We start from the raw sequence: 22048 nt of genomic DNA on the forward strand, positions 1-22048 counted from the left end.
GTGTGTTTCCTGTGTGTTATATTGTGTGTTTCCTGTGTGTTATATTGTGCGTTTCCTGTGTGTTTATTGTGTTTCCTGTGTGTTTATTGTGCGTTTCCTGTGCGTTTCCTGTGTGTTTCCTGTGTGTTTCCTGTGTGTTATATTGTGCGTTTCCTGTGTGTTTATTGTGTTTCCTGTGTGTTTATTGTGCGTTTCCTGTGCGTTTCCTGTGTGTTTCCTGTGTGTTATATTGTGTGTTTCCTGTGTGTTATATTGTGCGTTTCCTGTGTGTTTATTGTGTTTCCTGTGTGTTTATTGTGCGTTTCCTGTGCGTTTCCTGTGTGTTTCCTGTGTGTTATATTGTGTGTTTCCTGTGTGTTATATTGTGCGTTTCCTGTGTGTTTATTGTGTTTCCTGTGTGTTTATTGTGCGTTTCCTGTGTGTTTCCTGTGTGTTTCCTGTGTGTTATATTGTGTGTTTCCTGTGTGTTATATTGTGCGTTTCCTGTGTGTTTATTGTGTTTCCTGTGTGTTTATTGTGCGTTTCCTGTGCGTTTCCTGTGTGTTTCCTGTGTGTTTATTGTGCGTTTCCTGTGTGTTTCCTGTGTGTTTATTGTGTGTTTATTGTGTGTTTCCTGTGCGTTTCCTGTGTGTTTATTGTGCGTTTCCTGTGTGTTTATTGTGCGTTTCCTGTGTGTTTATTGTGCGTTTCCTGTGTGTTTATTGTGTGTTTCCTGTGCGTTTCCTGTGTGTTTATTGTGTGTTTCCTGTGTGTTTATTGTGCGTTTCCTGTGTGTTTATTGTGTGTTTCCTGTGCGTTTCCTGTGTGTTTATTGTGTGTTTCCTGTGTGTTTATTGTGCGTTTCCTGTGTGTTTATTGTGCGTTTCCTGTGTGTTTATTGTGTGTTTCCTGTGTGTTTATTGTGCGTTTCCTGTGTGTTTCCTGTGTGTTTATTGTGCGTTTCCTGTGTGTTTATTGTGTTTCCTGTGTGTTTATTGTGCGTTTCCTGTGTGTTTATTGTGCGTTTCCTGTGTGTTTCCTGTGTGTTTATTGTGCGTTTCCTGTGTGTTTATTGTGCGTTTCCTGTGTGTTTATTGTGTGTTTCCTGTGTGTTTATTGTGCGTTTCCTGTGTGTTTCCTGTGTGTTTATTGTGTGTTTACTGTGTGTTTCCTGTGCGTTTATTGTGTGTTTCCTGTGTGTTTATTGTGTGTTTCCTGTGCGTTTCCTGTGTGTTTATTGTGTGTTTCCTGTGTGTTTATTGTGCGTTTCCTGTGTGTTTATTGTGTGTTTCCTGTGTGTTTATTGTGTGTTTCCTGTGCGTTTCCTGTGTGTTTATTGTGTGTTTCCTGTGTGTTTATTGTGCGTTTCCTGTGTGTTTATTGTGCGTTTCCTGTGTGTTTATTGTGCGTTTCCTGTGTGTTTATTGTGTGTTTCCTGTGTGTTTATTGTGTGTTTCCTGTGCGTTTCCTGTGTGTTTATTGTGCGTTTCCTGTGTGTTTATTGTGCGTTTCCTGTGTGTTTATTGTGCGTTTCCTGTGTGTTTATTGTGTGTTTCCTGTGTGTTTATTGTGTTTCCTGTGCGTTTCCTGTGCGTTTCCTGTGTGTTTATTGTGCGTTTCCTGTGTGTTTATTGTGTTTCCTGTGTGTTTATTGTGCGTTTCCTGTGTGTTTATTGTGCGTTTCCTGTGTGTTTATTGTGTTTCCTGTGTGTTTATTGTGCGTTTCCTGTGTGTTTCCTGTGTGTTTATTGTGTGTTTCCTGTGTGTTTATTGTGCGTTTCCTGTGTTTCCTGTGTGTTTATTGTGTGTTTCCTGTGTGTTTATTGTGCGTTTCCTGTGTGTTTATTGTGCGTTTCCTGTGTGTTTCCTGTGTGTTTATTGTGCGTTTCCTGTGTGTTTATTGTGTTTCCTGTGTGTTTATTGTGCGTTTCCTGTGTGTTTCCTGTGTGTTTCCTGTGTGTTTCCTGTGTGTTATATTGTGTGTTTCCTGTGTGTTATATTGTGTGTTTCCTGTGTGTTTATTGTGTTTCCTGTGTGTTTATTGTGCGTTTCCTGTGTGTTTCCTGTGTGTTTCCTGTGTGTTATATTGTGTGTTTCCTGTGTGTTATATTGTGCGTTTCCTGTGTGTTTATTGTGTTTCCTGTGTGTTTATTGTGCGTTTCCTGTGCGTTTCCTGTGTGTTTCCTGTGTGTTATATTGTGTGTTTCCTGTGTGTTATATTGTGCGTTTCCTGTGTGTTTATTGTGTTTCCTGTGTGTTTATTGTGCGTTTCCTGTGCGTTTCCTGTGTGTTTCCTGTGTGTTATATTGTGTGTTTCCTGTGTGTTATATTGTGCGTTTCCTGTGTGTTTATTGTGTTTCCTGTGTGTTTATTGTGCGTTTCCTGTGCGTTTCCTGTGTGTTTCCTGTGTGTTATATTGTGTGTTTCCTGTGTGTTATATTGTGCGTTTCCTGTGTGTTTATTGTGTTTCCTGTGTGTTTATTGTGCGTTTCCTGTGTGTTTCCTGTGTGTTTCCTGTGTGTTATATTGTGTGTTTCCTGTGTGTTATATTGTGCGTTTCCTGTGTGTTTATTGTGTTTCCTGTGTGTTTATTGTGCGTTTCCTGTGCGTTTCCTGTGTGTTTCCTGTGTGTTTATTGTGCGTTTCCTGTGTGTTTCCTGTGTGTTTATTGTGTGTTTATTGTGTGTTTCCTGTGCGTTTCCTGTGTGTTTATTGTGCGTTTCCTGTGTGTTTATTGTGCGTTTCCTGTGTGTTTATTGTGCGTTTCCTGTGTGTTTATTGTGTGTTTCCTGTGCGTTTCCTGTGTGTTTATTGTGTGTTTCCTGTGTGTTTATTGTGCGTTTCCTGTGTGTTTATTGTGTGTTTCCTGTGCGTTTCCTGTGTGTTTATTGTGTGTTTCCTGTGTGTTTATTGTGCGTTTCCTGTGTGTTTATTGTGCGTTTCCTGTGTGTTTATTGTGTGTTTCCTGTGTGTTTATTGTGCGTTTCCTGTGTGTTTCCTGTGTGTTTATTGTGCGTTTCCTGTGTGTTTATTGTGTTTCCTGTGTGTTTATTGTGCGTTTCCTGTGTGTTTATTGTGCGTTTCCTGTGTGTTTCCTGTGTGTTTATTGTGCGTTTCCTGTGTGTTTATTGTGCGTTTCCTGTGTGTTTATTGTGTGTTTCCTGTGTGTTTATTGTGCGTTTCCTGTGTGTTTCCTGTGTGTTTATTGTGTGTTTACTGTGTGTTGTCAAAAGTACCAGTACTTCAGAAGCTGAAGTGATTGACAGCTTCAGTGATTATAAAGGAAGCGCTCTTTGCTCGCATTCACGATTTGAATAAAAGTTTTATGTTTAATGCTGCTAACGTCCACTAACAAAGTGTCAGAAGTGACAAACTGCTCACACCGCCTTATATTATTCACGCTTCTTTTGAGGCGAAAATAATAATAGATGTTCATATTTATCGGAGCAGGAAGTGAACGGCGATGAGGCGGACGTGGTTCCCGTGGTGTGTGTAATCACCTTCTCAGTGGTGACCTTGGACAGGTCCTTGTACAGGAGCTTCCTGATGTACTCCTGAAGCGGGGGTCTCTTCCTGCGCACCGTCTTCTCCATCGGCGGGGGGTTACAGTAGTAATACGCGTTCTCCACCATCGTCACGTAACGCACATCCAGATGCTGAGCCTGTTTCTTACGCATCATTTGCTCCTGAAAAACACAGACATGTGCAATAGTGTCAGTTACAGCTGTACTTTACTTTTCTGAAAAAATTTTAATTGCTGCAGTCTATTTATAAAAATATTTAATTCATTTGAGTTACTCATAAATACTTTTAATGCCATTCATTTCTAATGGAATCTCGAACATTTTTAACAGTCACTTGTCGCCACCTAGTGGTGTAATGGTGTAATTGATACAATCTTTATTTGAAGCATCAAGTTACTTTCAAAAGGTGATTTGCTCTATTTTGATCACTACTGTAGACATCAGTGTTTATATTCGAACTATAAACTTTTATGGCAGTATTTTTGTGATAATTTGAATTATTATAACACAGAAATAATGATACTGTGTGGTTGAAAAGACAGTTAGTGAAGCTGTTTCATACTGTACATCACAACTCTCTCTGTATCAGAACACAGAGCCGAATCAGTGTGATCGCACTTAATAGACAGAGCCGAATCATTTAGGAATGAGATTGAGTGGGTGTTTGAGTCGAGATCGCGATCTTTAAGTGATTAATCGAGCCGCTCCAGTGTCAGCATGAAGGCTTTAGGTTTGCATGTTGTTTGCGTGAGGACGGACCAGTAAGACGCTTGTGCGCAGATGAGAGTCCGGTGAACGGAAGAGGAAGCGTCCACAGGTCTCCAGCAGAGTGCAGGCCATCTCGATATGATGATGAGAGAAATCAGACAGCAGCATCTGTGCGCGCGCACACACACACACACACACACACACACACACACACACACACACACACACACACACCAAAGATTCAGCAGTCAGTGCCATTTTCATCACATTAACTTCTGTACCAAAGCAAAGTAAAAAGTAGTATTTTATTTTCAGTTCATTTTAAAGTTATAGATATTTTGGTATGTGCTTTTGTCAAAAAAAAAACAAAAAAACATTTCTATGTAGCTTTATTTCAATTTCAGTTTTAGTCATTTTAATACATCAGCTTAAACTTAATTACTCAGTAAGTTTTCTTATTTATTTCATTAACATTTTCTAATTTTGAAAATTTCTAAGCAGGTTTATTATAGTCACCTTAAAAAAGTTAACCGAAATAAAATAAAACATACAAAAACTTTATATACTAAAATAACTAAAACTGAAATTAATAAAAAATTGTTGAATTTTTTTTACTTTTATTAAAAAAAAATTTTTTAAAGAAAAATTACTTTTCTTTTTTAAATACACTAACTAATAAAAATGAAATAAAAACACAACAAAATAACTATAACTTTAACTAAAATTAAAATGAAACTGGAATACATCTAAAAATAAAAACATTAAAAATATGGATAAAAGCTGTAATAGTATCTCGATGATATGTGGTCTCACCTTGAGGCAGTGCAGCGTGTCCGTTTTGGAAAACATCTTGAACTTGGCCAACTCCCCGATAAACCTCACCGTCTTATTCTTGGTCTCAATGTTGATTTGGTCTTTCTTTCTGATCTGTAAGACACACACAAACACTGACTTTGATGCATTATAAGTGAGCAGAGTGTGTGTTTTCATCAGCTGTCAGCAAGAAGCGCTCCGCACTCGCTGCAGATCAAGTCGACCGGCTAGTGTTTTTGAGTAACATTAGAAGTGAGTGTTTCTGAATGGCAGTTTTGCTATTTAGTGTTCATGTAGTTCATTACGCTGTGTTGAAGCGTGTTTTCTCAGGTTACTGATGCATGAACACAGTTTATGCACTATTGTAACCTAATTTTCCTTGCATGCACATTAAGGAAATTATATTTTATTTAAGAACAATTGTTTCAAAAGTTAATGCACTTAAAAAGTGAATGTAATTTCATTTAAATAAAAGATGCAATGCTTGATTTGGTTTATATTTGCTCATTGCACCCTCTTGTTGGCCCTCTATGTAGACAATACAGTATTTTTTTTACTGTAACAATAAGTATTGCCTTTAGAATTTGAATATAATTCGAATTTTGCCAATATTTAAGAAAGAAATTCTAATTGAGCTTTTCAGCCATTTTGACAGCCCTACCTGCTGGTGGAGAAGGCAGTCACACAGTGTATTGTGTGATGAGGCTACAGTGAGTGAGCGGAGCTTCTGTGTGATTAATGAGAAACACACTCACATGAAATCTGAAATCTCCTTTGAGCATTGAGCAGAGGTCTTCAGCCACATCCGACATGCAGGGGTGCAGCGTGGCCACCAGACGAGCGTAGAACGGCAGCAGATCCAGCCTGAGTCACAGAGACACACACACACCTGATCAGATCACTGAACACTCTAGTGTCCACAACTATAGTGGAGGAACGGACCACATAATTGTGTGTGTGACTGCGCGCACAGATAAAGCGTGAGTCCCAATTTTCGGCTCTTCTTCCACGTTTAAAATAGTCTAAATGTGTAAATTGACAAGACAAAACACATCCAAATTATAAACTTTCACTCTATTATGGTTCAATTTAGCAGTTGATCCGTGAATCACATGCGTGCCGAACCGTGGCGCAGCTGATCCGTACAGATCTCACATCAACTGCGATCCGTTCCACCCCTACACCCCTACACCCCTACACCCCTACACCTCTACACCCCTACACCCCTACACCTCTACACCCCTACACCTCTACACCCCTACACCCCTACAGATGAGGCAGTGAGAGCAAACACACCTCTGTCTGGGAACCGTGAAGAGAGCACGGACCAACTTCCTGCGGTTGGACTTGGTGTTCATGTTCATACAGAAGTCCATGGCAGCCTGAACACATGTTTGAACACACAACAGCCACAGCAATGAGAGGAAACACCACCAGCACTGCTACTGTAACTACTACTACTACTAATCAGTCTGATAGATTCAAATAAAGCTGAAATAAAATACAAGGATTAGATGGCAACTAAATATAAAAATAAAAGCTAATTCGAAATTTTTGTAAATACTATAATAGTATATAAATAATACTAAAATAACACTGGCTATGATCAAGCACTGTGTTATGTGTGTGTGTGTGTGTGTGTGTGTGTGTGTGTGTGTGTGTGTGTGAGAGAGAGAAATAGTGTGTGTGTGTGTGTGTGTGTGTGTGTGTGTGTGTGTGTGTGTGTGTGTGTGTGTGTGTGTGTGTGTGTGTGTGTGTGCGAGAGAGAGTGTATGTGTTTGTGTGTGAGAGAGAGTTGGTGTGTTTGTGAGTGAGTGTGTGTATGTGCGAGAGAGAGATAGAAAGAGAGAGAGAAATAGTGTGTGTGTGTGTGAGTGTGTGTGTGTGTGTGTGTGTGTGTGTGTGTGTGTGTGTGTGTGTGTGTGTGTGTGTGTGTGTGTGTGTGTGTGTGTGTAAGTGTGTGTGAGTGTGTGAGAGAGAGAGTATATGTTTTTGTGTGTGAGTTTGTGAGTGTGTGTGTGTGTGTGTGTGTGTACTCATTACCTTGTCGATCAGGTCTCTGTTGATGCAGTTTGGCAGCTGCTGGATAAAAGCATCCACGATGAGTTTGAGATGAGAGCCGGTGCTGGCCTCCTCGTCCTCCTGCTCTGTACGCACACACACACATCAACATCATCACATCACATTAGTTATGCATTTAACAGCAGATGCTTTTATGCATCAAATCACATTGCATTTACTGGGAATCAAACCCATGCTATAAGATCCAGCGAGTGACACGATGAGATACACAGATTAATAATGTCAGAATAATGCAATAGACAAAAAATGCAAAATACTGATAAAGTTGGACTGATCCTGAAACGTTCCCTTTATTGCCCTCTGGAGGTTGTGGAGGTGCATTATTCAGTGTGTTTTATTAAGAAAGCAAGTGTATGTGTACGGAGCCCCTAAAGGGACATGGTGGTAAAAAAAAAAAAAAATTAGATAGGAGGAAAAACGTCGATTTTTTTTATTATTATTAATTATTTAACATTTATTTTTTCTATCACCATGTCCCTTTAGTGGCTCCGTAGTGTGTGTGTGTGTGTGTGTGTGTGTGTGTGTGTGTGTGTGTATACCTTGCTCATCCAGTATCTTTTTGGCCAGTTCTTCACTTTCGGTCTCGTCGGCTACATCCAGATCTATCGGGTCATCAGTGATGTCCAGCACTTCCAACTCCATCTCCAACTCCTCGGTGCTGTTTCCCTCTCGTACCTCTACACACACACACACACACACACACACACACACACACACACAACATAAACTATTACATACTGTTTCACATGCTACTTTAAAGAGGAACCTTTTACAAAGTCTTAATGTTGTTTCAGGCTCTACTAGAACAGGTTTTCCTGCTTGAATGTTGATTATTTTCCTCATATTCTCCATTGTTGCTGCTCCTCTCTTCCCAGTCTGTCAGTAACGCTCTGTTTACTTCCTGTCTCTATGAAGCCCCTCCTTCTGAAAAGCACACTGTGCTCTGACTGGTTGGCTGGAGCAGTGTGTTCTGATTGGTTGAGCGCTTCGAGTGTGTTTGGGAAATGCCCCGCCTCTTACCATAACTGCCAGTTTCAACAAACTACTAACTAACTCAACCAGGCTCCGCCCCTTTATTCTGCGCATTCATTATTTAAATGCGGAATATTGTGACTTGGTCGTTCCCGGACGAAACTCAAGACTACAATGGAGGTATTTCAGGGAGTTCAGAAACACTGATATAGAGAAGAACTCCCGCTGGAGGGACTTTGGAAACATATTTCATGCTCAAACAGCAACATTACACACTAAAGGACCACTTTTAATCAATAAGTACATACTGCGTTCTGGTACAAGTTATGCAAGTATTCCATCTTGTCCATGCAGGACTTTTCTAAACCATTCAGTACCTTTGCTGTTCTGGCTGCTCTTCTCGTTGTCCTTGAAGAGAATGGCAGGAACAAATGCCTTCAGATCCACCATGTTCTCGTAGAAGTTACGAGCGTCCTCGTCCTCCCAGATGCCTCCTTCCAGATCGTACTCTCCTGGTTTTCCCGGTGTAAAGATGTCGATGCCCGGACCGTGTTCTGCCACACACACAAAACAACAAATCACGAACATGCCAAGACAAAATCCCAGCACAGACTCACAGGAGAAGTCGCGCCGGCGCTCGTACCTTCCTGGACGGTTTTATCCAGAGGAAGTTCAGGCATGTTCTCGTCCAGCAGATCGGCCAGAGTTTGAGTGTTGGCCAGCAGCTTCTGATAAGAGGTGGCGAACTCCTCGTACTGCTTGTGTCGGTCCTCGCTGAGCTCTCCTTTAGAGTGCAGGATACGCCTACAGAGACACAAACAGGACCTGTGACAGCCGTCCATTGCAGAAAACCCCCAAAAAGTAGCGCATATGTGATGTAACTCATTAAAGGGTAACTAAACCCCTGGTCAGAGCCTGACTCCACCCACTGGCAATATTTGAAAAATGCTGGAAAAGTAGGCAGAGCCCAGTGGAGAGGGGGCGTGTATCTGTGACCTATCTCTCTGCAGGCAAGGGCGTGGTTAACTGGTACTCTCTGACGTCAGAGGGTACCACAACTTCCAATAGGAAAATTCAACTGCAGTAGCCACTGTTCAACCTGAAGAGGGCAGCACTCAGACGTTTTTACACCATATTTTGTAAAATTAAAACACTTTAAACACAAATGTCAAAAAAACTACTTGAATCAATGAACAGCACTAATAAAGCCCCATTCTTACAGATCATTAACTAAAAAAAGTTGGTTTAGTTACCCTTTAAAATGCAGTTAGAACAGCAATAAAATACTTCCAAACAAAGCCGGAGCAAAAGCATCGAGCGACACAGTGAACGAATCGTTTGAGTTAATGATTCAATGACTCTTTCATAAAGACAGTAGTGACTTCATTTATGAACTGAGTGAATGATTCGATGACTCACTCGTTAAGACAGGGATTTGCCGACACTCACGGCCTTTATTTTTTACTAAAACTATTAAAACATTTCTGTTAATTGGAATAAAGCTGATATTAAATATAAATATTAATTGAAAAACTTTAAACGAAAATTTTAAATGTTGCCGTGGCAATAAATTTGACAAAGTTTTAGCACTGAAATGATTAACTCTGGACATAAATAAAAATTAAAACTGACGACAACTAAAATTAAAACTGAAATAGAAATAAATTAAACCTTAAAACTTTAACTAAACTCAAAATTAACAAGAAAACTAGAAATACAAAAAGTAAAGCTAATTAAAAAATATTAATAAAACTAGAATACAAACTAAAATAACACTGCCACCCCCTCCTGGCACTTTTAGTTTAATCTCTAAATTATAATTTTATATTTGAATAATGGAAGTTATTTTCAAAACAATTTCATCACATTATTAATGCAAGTGTAACTGAAGTAAATGCATTTGTGCCACTTCTGAATTGAATTAAACAATATTTTAGTATCACTGAGATACTATTTTAGTTTTTGTTAATATTTTGTTAATCTTTTTATTTTATATTTCCTGTTTTCATTTTTAATTGAGTTAAAGGTTTATTAATTTTGCTGGTGTTTTTTTTTAAGCTTTTGTTTTGTTTAAGCTTTAAAATGATAGTTAATTTATTAAGATTACTAAAATATGTGATAGGAAAAAAGGCAATAGATAAGATCACCAAGCATCCTGTCATCTTTCTATTGAAGCTTGTTTCCGCCACAGAATAAAAAATGAAAAATGTAATTGTGACTTTCTTTCACAATTGTCAAAAAGTCATATTTTTTCACTTAAAATTAGACTTTATAACCTGCAATTGAGACTTTATTTCACACAATTCTGAGATAAAAAGCCAGAATTGCGCAAAGTAAACGCAATTATCTTTTCAAAATGTTTTATTCTGTGGTGGAAACAAGCTTCCACATCTTTCTCTCTCTTAATCAATCCCTCTGTATTTCTTTTCTCTTTCTGGAAGTCATAGAAATGCCAATGTGGATTTCTGCTAATAGAGCACGAGAATGCAAACAAATGTTTGCTGTAGTTTCCGTTCACGACTACAGACCTTCAGCCAACCCTGGAAATATGAAAAGGGTCCATATACAAACCAACTTTGTTTTGTTTATAAGGGAGTTATATTTATAAGATTAATTCATAAGTATAAAAAGTAGATAGTTTTGGAATTGGATCGTGACTCCCAGAATCGGATCGGATCGGATCATGACATCCCTAAAGATTCCCACCCCTACTATACAATGATTTATTGCTTGTCTTTGTTGAATATTACAGAAGATAAAGAGCTTAGTAAAATCGCAATCAAGGTTAAAAAAAAATTCACGTTCAGCCCTAATACAAACCGACCTGTTCTGTCTCAAAACATTTTTTGCTGTAGTTTCCGTTCACGACTACAGACCTTCCCCCAACTATGCCGACTTCGTCTTCTGAGAACCCTGGAAATGTGTAAAGTGTGTATATACAAACGGACCTGTTCTGCCTCTCGATGTTCTGCAGCTCCCGGTGGTCTTTCTTCAGGTGTTTGGTGAGAGATGTGAAGTACTCTCTCAGCAGATTCTGGAACGGCTGCTGCTTCTCTGCATTAATGATCTGGCTCGGAGGGAACGACAGTCCGAACTTCTCGATGGCGTTCTTGACTTTCCTCGGCATCAGCCCGGCGATGTCGTCTCCGCAGTGCTTGCAGAAGCTGATGATGACAGACACGTGCGTGTGCGTCTCTCGATCGGTGCTGATGATGTTCTTCAGCTGCTCGTAAATGAGCGAAAGCCCTTCTTTATCAGTGAACAGGCCCACGATGGTGAGCTCAGCGATGAAGCGCAGGTCAGTGCGCAACTTGCTCACGTTAGGCGCCTTTTCCTCCTTCCTAGCCTCGAAGTGTCTCTTCCAGGCTCCCAGAAGCAGCGGAGCGAACTCAGCGTATCGCTGGTGGAACAGAGAGCAGAGATGAACCGCACAACCCACGTCTGAGATCTTCAGCTTGGCCTCCACCATGGAGCTCACGGCCTCGCCGATGTACTTGCTGAGGTTGAGCGAGTCGAAGTCCTGCGACAGCGAGGCGCGCTGCTGCTCTGTGAGCGTGCGGAGCTTCTTGACGAAGGCCGTGTTCTTCTTCAGGCTGGAGTCCAGGCGGCTGAAGAAAGCCTCCTCTGGTCGAGTCTCCTGAACGTGCTGGTTTTTCCCTCGCAGCTCCTTCCTGCCATGATGACGCTCCCACGCCTCCTGCTGGAGCTGATCGCTCTCCTCCTTCTCCCTGATCAAACACAGAACAAACGAGGCGTGTCACAATATATCGCAAAACAAATAAGAGTTTAGAGATATAAGGCGGCAATTTACCTAAAAGTGCCTTAGCAATATGCAAATTCCTCCTGTAGACTATAGTAAAGATGCCCAGAGTGACAATATTTTTCGTGGATAGTTCATCCAAAATGAAAATGTATAAGTTTTCAGAGTTTTAGTGTCAGGACTACATTAAACTACTATATAATGTTGAATATAATGTATAATAATGCATATTTGTGGGTCCTGATAATGCCAAATGTCTGATGTTACCAGTAAAGAGTGGCCTATACATTATTTTAAATATATAAGATACATTTCAGCAATATCACTTGAGTGTTTAAAATGCGAGTTACATTTTAAACACAACATTTTATGCTTTTGCTCTTTTTAACCAATGAAAATAGTTCCGGACGAAGACACGATTGTTCGTCTCAGAGCAAAACACATTTTTCATTTCTGAATGAATCAATGATCCATTCATAAATACTTGCTGAATTCGACCGCATGCTAGTATACTACTCTTACTACTTTTACCATATCCCTCTATGGCAGAAATAGTAATAGTTCCCATTTTTGCAACAGTCGTTTCATTCCTGAATGTATCAGCTGTTTGAACGAATCAGTTGAATGAATGAATCAGTTGAATGAATGAATCAGTTGAATGAATGAATCAGTTGAATGAACGAATCAGTTGAATGAATGAATCAGTTGAAGGAATGACTCAATGACTCACTCATTAAGACAGTGACTTTCCGCCACCTACTGGTAGTTTAGTTTCATATTAAAGTATCAATTCATTTTTCAATTTCAATATTTAAAATATTATCTTATAGTGTAAGTACATCTAGATGCAGCTTCTGTGTCACTTCTGGATTTTACTGACACTGATTTCATTTGATTGGTAACAGCCTATATTATTCTAATTGAGTTGTTTAATGAAATGTAAGAATCTGCTAGAGATGCATGTAATATTTGGAGTGCGCTCTTACTTCAGCTGCGCAGCCTCTTCCTCTTTCTGTCGTTTGGCTTCTTCCTCCAGCAGCTTCTTCTCCTGCTCCTCCTGCTGTCTCTTCTCCTCCTCCTCTTTCTTCCTCTGCTCCTCCTCTGCTCTCTGCTTGTCCTCCTCTTTCTTCTTCCGCTCCTTCTCCTCCTTCTTTCTCTTCTCCTCCTCGGCCCGTCTCTTCTTGTCTTCTGCCGTCTTGCCTCCGTCCTTCTTCCCGCTCATCTTGCTCTCGTCTTTGCTCTTCTCGCGGGAGGCGGTGGCGTCTCTGTCCTTGTTGCTGAAGGAGCCGGTCTCTCTCTCCTCCATGTTGACGGACTTCTTACGTTCAGCAGGCATGCTGCTACTGCAAAACATCACAATACTTCAAATTAAACAGTAAAGAGTCAAGAGCTGTGTTTGGAATGGAGCACTAGAACACTGCACTGTATATTGCATACTGTTTTAAAAAATATTTTGCACTTTTAAAAAAATTTGCATAAAATATAAACTGTATATGGCATAGTTTTAAAAAATCATATATTTTGCACATAATAAAATTTTGCATTTGGCATACTGTTTTTGATAATATTTTGCATACTTAATCAAATTTTGCATATGACAAAAATGTGTGTATTTAAGTTTTTTTAATTGCACAAAATATACTGTATATGACTAACACTTTATTTTACACTTGTAATAACATTTTGCACTAGTAATAAAGTTTTTATATATATATTTTGCACATTTAATCAAATTTTGCATATTGCATACTGTTTAAAAAAAATATTTTGCACTTTTAAACAAATTTTGCATTAAAATATATACTGTATATGGCACAGTTTTTAAAAAATCATATATTTAGCACATAATAAAAATTTGCATTCGGCATACATTTTTTAATAATATTTTGCATTTGCACACAAAAATGTGTGTATTTAACTTTTTATAATTGCACTCTTAAGCAATTTTGCACTGAAAAATATACTGTATATCACTTTTTTATTTATAATAACATTTTGTAATAAAATTTTGCACTAGTAATAAAGTTATTTATTTATATTTTGCGCATTTAACCAAATTTTGCATATTGCATACTGTTAAAAAAAAAAAAAATTCACTTTTAAACAAATTTTGCATAGAAAAATATTATTTAAGACTCAATCTGGGTAATCTGTATGGTTACTACTGCATCATGGGAAATGTTGTCCCTGTCTGGTTTGGTTGCAGACTGCACATGTTGTCCACTGCAGTAATTATCCTGATATTTCATACACAGAAGATCTGCTTATGAAAGAGAAACACTGACGCAGGACAGGTCAGGTTTAGTGCCACGCCTCCTCAGACACACCTGAGAATGATGATCACGTGATCAGGTGTGTTTGATTAGGTAGTGATTAATTAATCATAAACTCTGCAGGGAGACGCATTTCCAGAAGCAGAACATCTCAGATCTAAAGATTACAGTTGTTGAGATGCACGTGCGGGTTCGTGTTCAGCAGAACCGATCCTGTCGGCCCAATCAACCGGAAACACACACACACACAAACACTCTCAGACATACTCGAATAACAAATTCACACACACACATCAGAAGTTCAACCCCTGACTGAGTCGTTATATGACCTAATAAAGTCTCTCAATAACAAAAGCAACACCAAAACTACTGAGCAAACAAATACACAAACAGCAACAGCTGTGATTAAAAATCTGACTAAATAACCCAGATAAATAATGTCTGCCACTGTCATCCCAATATAATATCGCCTTTTTTATATGCAGTTCGTTTATAACAGAAACTGAATCATTTTAATGAAGCGATTTGATGTGTGGCTGCGTGTTTATGAATTAGCATTAGCCGTTAGCTGTCGTGAGGCCGCTCGTTTGTCAAATATAACACTTTTAAGCAGCAAAACAGACGGAAATTACAGGAACGAACATATTTTCTGTCGCTGACGTAAACACAGAAGTATTTAGAATGAAATGTCAGTCTTACCTCATGCGCTTGTGTTAATATTCATAAGTTAAGTCTGTAAATGACGCCGCCTGATAGTTTTCAATAATAGGACCCCTGAATGTGGCGCCCCATAACGTGCCTGATCGCAAAAACAAAATGAACCACCCCAAAGAAAAATAAATGTGACAAAATAAAACAGATAAAAAATTACTAAACCAGAAAAATTCCAGTGTTTAATTTAAACTCATGAAATGAATGTCCAATGAAGTTCATTTCATAGTGGCTCTGTAGCCCATAGATATATATTCAAACGGTCAGTTTTTAGATTTTTTTGTGCCATATTTGTTGTCGTTAAATCTATCTATCTATCTATCTATCTATCTATCTATCAATCTATCTATCTATCTATATGTCTGTCTGTCTGTCTGTCTGTCTATCTATCTGTCTGTCTGTCTGTCTGTCTGTCTGTCTGTCTGTCTGTCTGTCTGTCTATCTATCTATCTATCTATCTATCTATCTATCTATCTATCTATCTATCTATCTATCTATCTATCTATCTGTCTGTTCATCCATCCGTAATTAATCACCAGAGCGAAGTATGCTATTCAATTATTTAATAGAAAAAAGTTACAAAACATAAATTGTTTGAAAAAACATACAGTTGTGTATAATCATTATTCAAACACTTTTACAAGTATTATTTTTAAAACATAAAGTGTCATAAATCTGAGAAACATATATGAAAACGGAAACATTTTCAACAGTGACATTAGGCTTACAATAAAAGTCTTAACACACACACACACACACACACACACACACACACACACACACACACACACACACACACACACACACACACACACACACACACACACACACACACACACACACACACACACACACACACACACACACAGTCAGGTATACCGTATATGTAACTATCTATTTTACTGCCACAAAACTTATCTGTAGCTTTAATTATATCTGTAGCCTGTAGATGGCACTATTGGTGCATAACAGGCACACACATTCACCCATTCTTTTCACACACACACACTCACACACACACACACACACACACACACACACACACACACACACACACACACACACTTGCTCTCTCACAGATACACACACACACACACACACACACACACACACACACACACACACACACACACACACACACACACTCGCACATACACACTAACACCTACACACACACACACACATAAGGAAGGTTTTGTGAGTCTGGATCCACTGTTTTGATCATTTGTTCCTGCTGCTGTTTCTCCGGTGGCAGAAGCTGAGGTGTTCAATTACACAAACACAGGAGAATGAAAACCCCAGTCACATGTTTAATGCAGCCGAGGAGCTGTGAAGTTTCAACTTTAATATCAGTCTCATTCTCACAGCATCGTGGAGTCACACGTCTCCGCAGGTTTGGATGCGCCGCTGGGAACACTCCCAGGTGAAGATGACAGCGGAACACGGTCAAGGACGTGATAATGATTATACGAGGAGATTCATTATCTCAGGAAAAACAAGGACACCAGAGCTCATCCTGCAGACTGTGAGCCGGACCCACAACACACACATGCAGAGAACGTGAAGGGGAACTTATGCAAACACAGTCTTTAAGATGCATTTCATTTTCATCAGACCAGACGCCCGACAGTCAACGCTTCTCAACCGCTTCTCCTTAAGGAACCAGATTTAACACCGGGTCAAAACCATACAAAACCAACTTACATGGGAAAAATACCACAGACAGCAACATAACGTCGGCCCACATCTGGAACGTATGGATTCCAGATGTGGGCCGGATCTGGGCCAACACTATGTTGCTGTCTGGGACTATAATTAAGAAGTATATCTAAATTATTTTGCAAATTCAAATATTTTATTTAGAGTTATTTGCAAAAATTATGTAAAATAAATATAAATTGCACTGCAATTGTCTAATCTGACTAGCTCTACATGACTACATGCATTTTATTATTTGCATTTTCCCCCTGACATCTGCGATCGCTAACAGTAGCACATCTGTGGTCAGCGGGTGAGAAGCAGTGCAGAGGATTAGTGATGTGAGACCATAGACTGTCAGAACATAGAGCTGGTAAGTCCCGCCCATCCGTAAAACCCCACTGGACCTGTAGGTCGAAAAATCGTCAATGCAAGTGAATGTGAGAAAATAATTATTTTCTGGTCCCGTTTGAATTGTGCCATGAATGTGAACATATGTTGTGTGTGAATTTTTTATATAATTTTTCATGTTACGAGTTTGATTCTTTGGCTTGCAGTTGTGGAAAAGACATAACGAGAAAGACTACATGTCGCCTATGTGACGTCACCCCATAACACATTTTCCCTCCACTTGTCAAATCACGGTGCTAATGCTGCGATCATCTATGGAGACCGATCGAGATGCCTGTGTGTTTTGTACCCAAATGTCACCATTCAAACCAAATGGGCTGTTCCTTCTTCAGATTCCCGTCGAAAGCAGCGAAGAGTTGTAGTCCACAAAGTGCTCTCACACAAAGTCTAACCGTATCAAACTTCTACCCGCTAAATTTTAGCATTCTTCACACGAAAAATTATATAAAAAATTCACAGACAACATATGTTCACATTCATGGCAAAATTCAAACGGGACCAGAAAATAATTATTTTCTTACATTCACTTGCATTGACGATTTTTCAACCTAGAGGTCCAGTGGGGTTAGCGGAAGGGGCGGGACTTACCAGCTCTATATGGACGTAGTGTCCGTGACGTCACCTGTATGTTTCTGAAGAGCATTTTTGAAGCCCAAAGTGGGCGGAGAGAAACGAAACGAAATGTGCAGCGAGGCGGATTAGCTGAGGTGACGTGACGCTAACAGACAGCAGACAAACGGCTAGTAGTGACCAATCCACCTGTCACTCAGGTGGCCACGCCCTTAATTATGCAGAACTTTAAGGCTTAATATTAATTAAATGGATGAGTTATAAAAAAATTCACCCCCCTCACAGTCGTCATGAAGGGTAAAATTAGCAATATAGACCAAAACCACTTTTAGTAGCAGACTGTAAACACATTTTTTTCTGCTGTAAAGTTGGGCATTTTAACATGAGGGTCTATGAGATTGACTCTCTTTTGCAGCCGGTCTCTAGTGGCCAGTCGATGAACTGCAGTTCAAGTCACTTCCATGTTGGATTCAAGAGAAATGAATTAATTGCCAGTCGAGTGTGGCCGCAGGTCTTCTTTAATGGCTTGATACAGTTGTAGGAGTGCGTTTGCCCACAGCTCCCTCTGGTGGCCGGGGTCGGTGTGTTGTAGCTGTTGTGCAGTAAACACCATCGTGAGGACCGTGCGCTCGAAGTCCTCCATCCGCAGCGGTCCACGACGCACCGACAGCTGGGCACTGAGACGCCGGATCTCAGAGAGGCTTCTGGGAAGCACGTCTTCACACAGGACCTCCAGAACCTCAAGCTTCCTCATGGACGCCAGTTCCCGATCGGCTACGTGGAGCGTCCCGCGTGACGCGTCAATGTACGCGCCCGACAACAACACCTGTAAAACAACACCGACAAAACATCTGAAGACATAACCAGAAGTTTCACAGAAAATAACAGAGATATAGTCTGAGAATGTTCTGCTTACGTTCCCTTTAAGTTATTAAAAACTTTACTTTTGAATGTTCTCTTAAAGCCACAATATGTAACTTTTTTGCTTTAAAAATAGCAAAAATCACTATATCTATGTTAAATATTTTTTTTAGTTGTGTACTTACATTATCCCGACTGTTTCCAACAACTTTCAAACCAGGAGAAATTTGTAATTTAATTCGAGAAACGTCCCGTTTCTTTATTTCCGTTTTGTCGCCGTCATATCCGCGTTGTCCCTGGTTTCCGCTCGTGCTGCCATGGCAACCAGAGCTATGAACCAGAGCCCTCTGATAGTAACCAAAGCGACTGACGGTAGTTCGCAATGTCTATTTGCACGCTGTTGTTGTTTCGTTCAAACATTATGGACCATGGCAAGCAGACTTTGGATAAAAAAGGAGAACTAAAACGAGAATCAATATCAGCGCGGTGTTTTCGAGATGTCGAGAGCTCCCATAGACAGTATATAAACGAGAGCTCCACGTCCGAGACTTCGACCGCTTCTACATGTACTTTATTAAACAGGTGAGCACATTTACATAAAACTAATCAATGTTATATAGCTCAACATGATGAAATGTTAGAATATGATCTGTATGTTATTCTAATGTTGATCTAGCTTCCTGCTAGTCTCATACAGACAAACTAACACATACATTTCAACACATTCAAATGCAGTTTAGTGTGATAGTGTAATGTTAGACCAAGTGAAACAGCGCTGCGTTACCTCACAAGTTTAATTTGTCTAATAAACTGACCTGTGACTGTGAGTAGTAATTCTGCACTCGCGTGTAACGTTAGTTCAGTAGAATGAAATGTCCATATTCCTTATATGATAGCTGATAGCTGTCTCTTAGCATTCCCGAACTGCTCCATATCACAGTCATGATAAAAGCATCGATGTATTCAGTCATCCATAAACATTATTAGATCCATAGATTAGATCGGTCGGCTTGACGTTGACGACAAGATCCATAATTCTTAGCAAATGTTGCGTCATTAAACTACGCCTTTGTTATTGTAAATAGGTTAGTGACCCCTAGTGGCGAAAAATTCCATACTGTACGTTTAACCTACAGTTTTTCTGAAATGTTGTAGATTCAGTAACGTTTTTTAAATGTTACTACTTGTTTCTATGGAAGCTTGTTTTCGCCAAAGAATAAAAAATTAAAAAGGTAACTGCAACTTTTGATCTCACAATTCTGACTTTTTTTCTCACAATTACATATAAAGTCATAATTGTAAGAAATAAACTCGCAATTCTGACTTTTTTCTAATAATTGCATGTTTATATCGCAATTCTGACTTTATAACTTGCAATTGGGAGAAATAAAGTCAGAATTACGTGATATAAACTTGCAATTGTGAGATAAAAAATTGCAATTATCTTTTAAAATGTTTTATTCTGTGGCGGAAACAAGTTTCACAACGTTCAGAGAACATTTAAAAGCAACATTCCATAATGTTTGAAGAATGATACAATGTTAGTGTTCCCTTACCGTTCACATAACCACGAAAAAACTGGGATGTTTTGAATGATAAGTGAACATCTGGAAATAATGTTTTCATAAGTCACTTTCATGGAATCTATTTTTGTAACAGTAGCTGGGACAAAAGAAAAGCAGATGTAAAGCGTTTCAGGAAAACGGGAACAATGTATAAATAATGTTTTTGTGCTTTGAGAACATTATTAAAGACCAGATAACTTCGAATGAATGCTCTATTAATGTTTTGTTCATAACTTAGAGAGAGCCTTGCCAGAACGTTCTCTGGGTTAATATTGCAAAGTTCTTTAATTATGAAGAAATACAATTTCAGCTGTAAACCAAGCCAAGAAACATTATGCTCTAAGAATGTTTTGCTCGCGTTGACATTAAATTATAAAAAAAACGTTATTTCTGAATGTTCTCTGAACGTTCAAAATGACCTTTTTATTTATTTAAAAAACTTTCTTCTTGGTTATATGAACGTTAAGGGAACATTTCATTTCATCATTCTTCAAACATTAAGGAACGTTACTTTTGAATGTTTTCTGAAACAAGTATAGTAACATTTAAAAACATTAAATACGACATAAAAAAACCCCAGATGAACATCCAACTGAAACATTTCAGAAAAAAACATTTACAAATGACGTTGGTAAAATTTAGAACATTATTACAACTTTGAACGAACGTTTTTTTTAATCATTACTGGAAGAGTGTTTGTGTCACGATCCACACAGGGAAACAGAGAGATCCAATATGCAGTAGTATATATTTATTAAGGGTAAATACAAAATCAGTGGTCAAGTCCAGGCATAGGTCAATATCCAATAGAGCAATCCAACATAAACAGGCACAAGACAACGGCAAGAACAGAACTTGGAAGTGGTGTGATACAAACAAGGACTCCGTAACACATACTAAAACAGACAGGGTTATATACACAGGGAAAACAAGCTAAACAAGATAACAAGGGGGTGTGGTTAAACTGAAACACCTGGGAAGACTAATCAACATAACGGGGAACAGTTGAACATGGGACAAGACACATGGCAGGAATCACATGACAAGCAGGGAATTACATGACAGACAAGAACAAGGAACAAGACACAAAACCCACACCGTGACATAACCCCCCCTCTACGGAGTGGCTACCAGACACTCCAAGACAACAAAACCCAAAACAAGAGTCCAGGGCGGGAGGTGGACTGGTGGAGGATCAGGGGGAGGGATGGGGGGCCAGGTCCATGGAGGGAAACGGGGACAGGGAGTGACAGTTCATCGGGCGGCCAGGGCGGAGACGACAGTCCATTGGGCGACCAGGGCAGAGACGACAGTCCATCTGGCGGCCAGGGCGGAGGACTTTCCCTCGGGCGGCCAGGGCGGAGACTTTCCCTCGGGCGGCCAGGGCGGAGACTTTCCCTCGGGCGGCCAGGGCGGAGACTTTCCCTCGGGCGGCCAGGGCGGAGACTTTCCCTCGGGCGGCCAGGGCGGAGACTTTCCCTCGGGCGGCCAGGGCGGAGACTTTCCCTCGGGCGGCCAGGGCGGAGACTTTCCCTCGGGCGGCCAGGGCTGAGACGACCTTTCGGGCGGCCAGGGCGGAGACTTTCCCTCGGGCGGCCAGGGCGGAGACGACCTTTCGGGCGGCCAGGGCGGAGACTTTCCCTCGGGCGGCCCAGGAACAGGAACAGACACCACCGGTTCAGGAACAGGAACAGACACCACCGGCTCGTAGGTTCAGCTCAAGAACAGACGCCACCGGCTCAGGCACAGACACCACCGGCTCAGGAACAGACACCACCGGCTCAGGAACAGACACCACCGGCTCAGGAACAGACACCACCGGCTCAGGAACAGACACCGGCTCGGCGGCGGCCATCTTGTCCGAAGACACAGGCTCGGCAGACGTGACGTGAACAGTCTCTGTGGCAGCCATCTTGTCCGAAGACACAGGCCCGGCAGACGTGACGTGAACAGTCTCTTTGGCGGCCATCTTGTCCGAAGACACAGGCCCGGCAGACATGACGGATCGCTGGGGTGGTGCAGGCAGTGCGAGCAGCTGGGGTGGTGCAGGCAGTGCGAGCAGCTTGGGCGGGGCCAGTAGAGCATGACGCCTGGGCGGCGCGGGCAGAGCAAGACGCCTGG

General features: G+C 40.4%; 2 protein-coding genes across 2 annotated transcripts in view; both read right to left on the reverse strand.

Annotated features, from left to right (window-relative positions):
- upf2 (UPF2 regulator of nonsense mediated mRNA decay) overlaps positions 1-14917 on the reverse strand; it is a 34186-nt gene extending 19269 nt beyond the window's left edge. The window contains exons 1-12 of the mRNA XM_082166750.1: positions 14811-14917; positions 12825-13181; positions 11027-11806; positions 8722-8882; positions 8456-8632; positions 7646-7783; positions 7068-7171; positions 6321-6406; positions 5780-5888; positions 5025-5138; positions 4263-4379; positions 3480-3665 (exon numbers count right to left, since the gene is read on the reverse strand). Of these exons, the coding sequence (XP_082022876.1) occupies positions 3480-3665; positions 4263-4379; positions 5025-5138; positions 5780-5888; positions 6321-6406; positions 7068-7171; positions 7646-7783; positions 8456-8632; positions 8722-8882; positions 11027-11806; positions 12825-13181; positions 14811-14815 (2334 nt within the window). The 5' untranslated portion in view covers positions 14816-14917. The remainder of the gene's footprint in view (positions 1-3479; positions 3666-4262; positions 4380-5024; positions 5139-5779; positions 5889-6320; positions 6407-7067; positions 7172-7645; positions 7784-8455; positions 8633-8721; positions 8883-11026; positions 11807-12824; positions 13182-14810) is intronic.
- Positions 14918-16109: 1192 nt separating this feature from the next.
- fam180a (family with sequence similarity 180 member A) overlaps positions 16110-22048 on the reverse strand; it is a 12614-nt gene continuing 6675 nt past the window's right edge. The window contains exon 3 of the mRNA XM_082166857.1: positions 16110-18327. Within this exon, the coding sequence (XP_082022983.1) occupies positions 17986-18327 (342 nt within the window). The 3' untranslated portion in view covers positions 16110-17985. The remainder of the gene's footprint in view (positions 18328-22048) is intronic.

Source organism: Leuciscus leuciscus (genome assembly GCF_965113295.1).
Source record: "Leuciscus leuciscus genome assembly, chromosome: 4".
Classification (NCBI taxonomy): domain Eukaryota; kingdom Metazoa; phylum Chordata; class Actinopteri; order Cypriniformes; family Leuciscidae; genus Leuciscus; species Leuciscus leuciscus.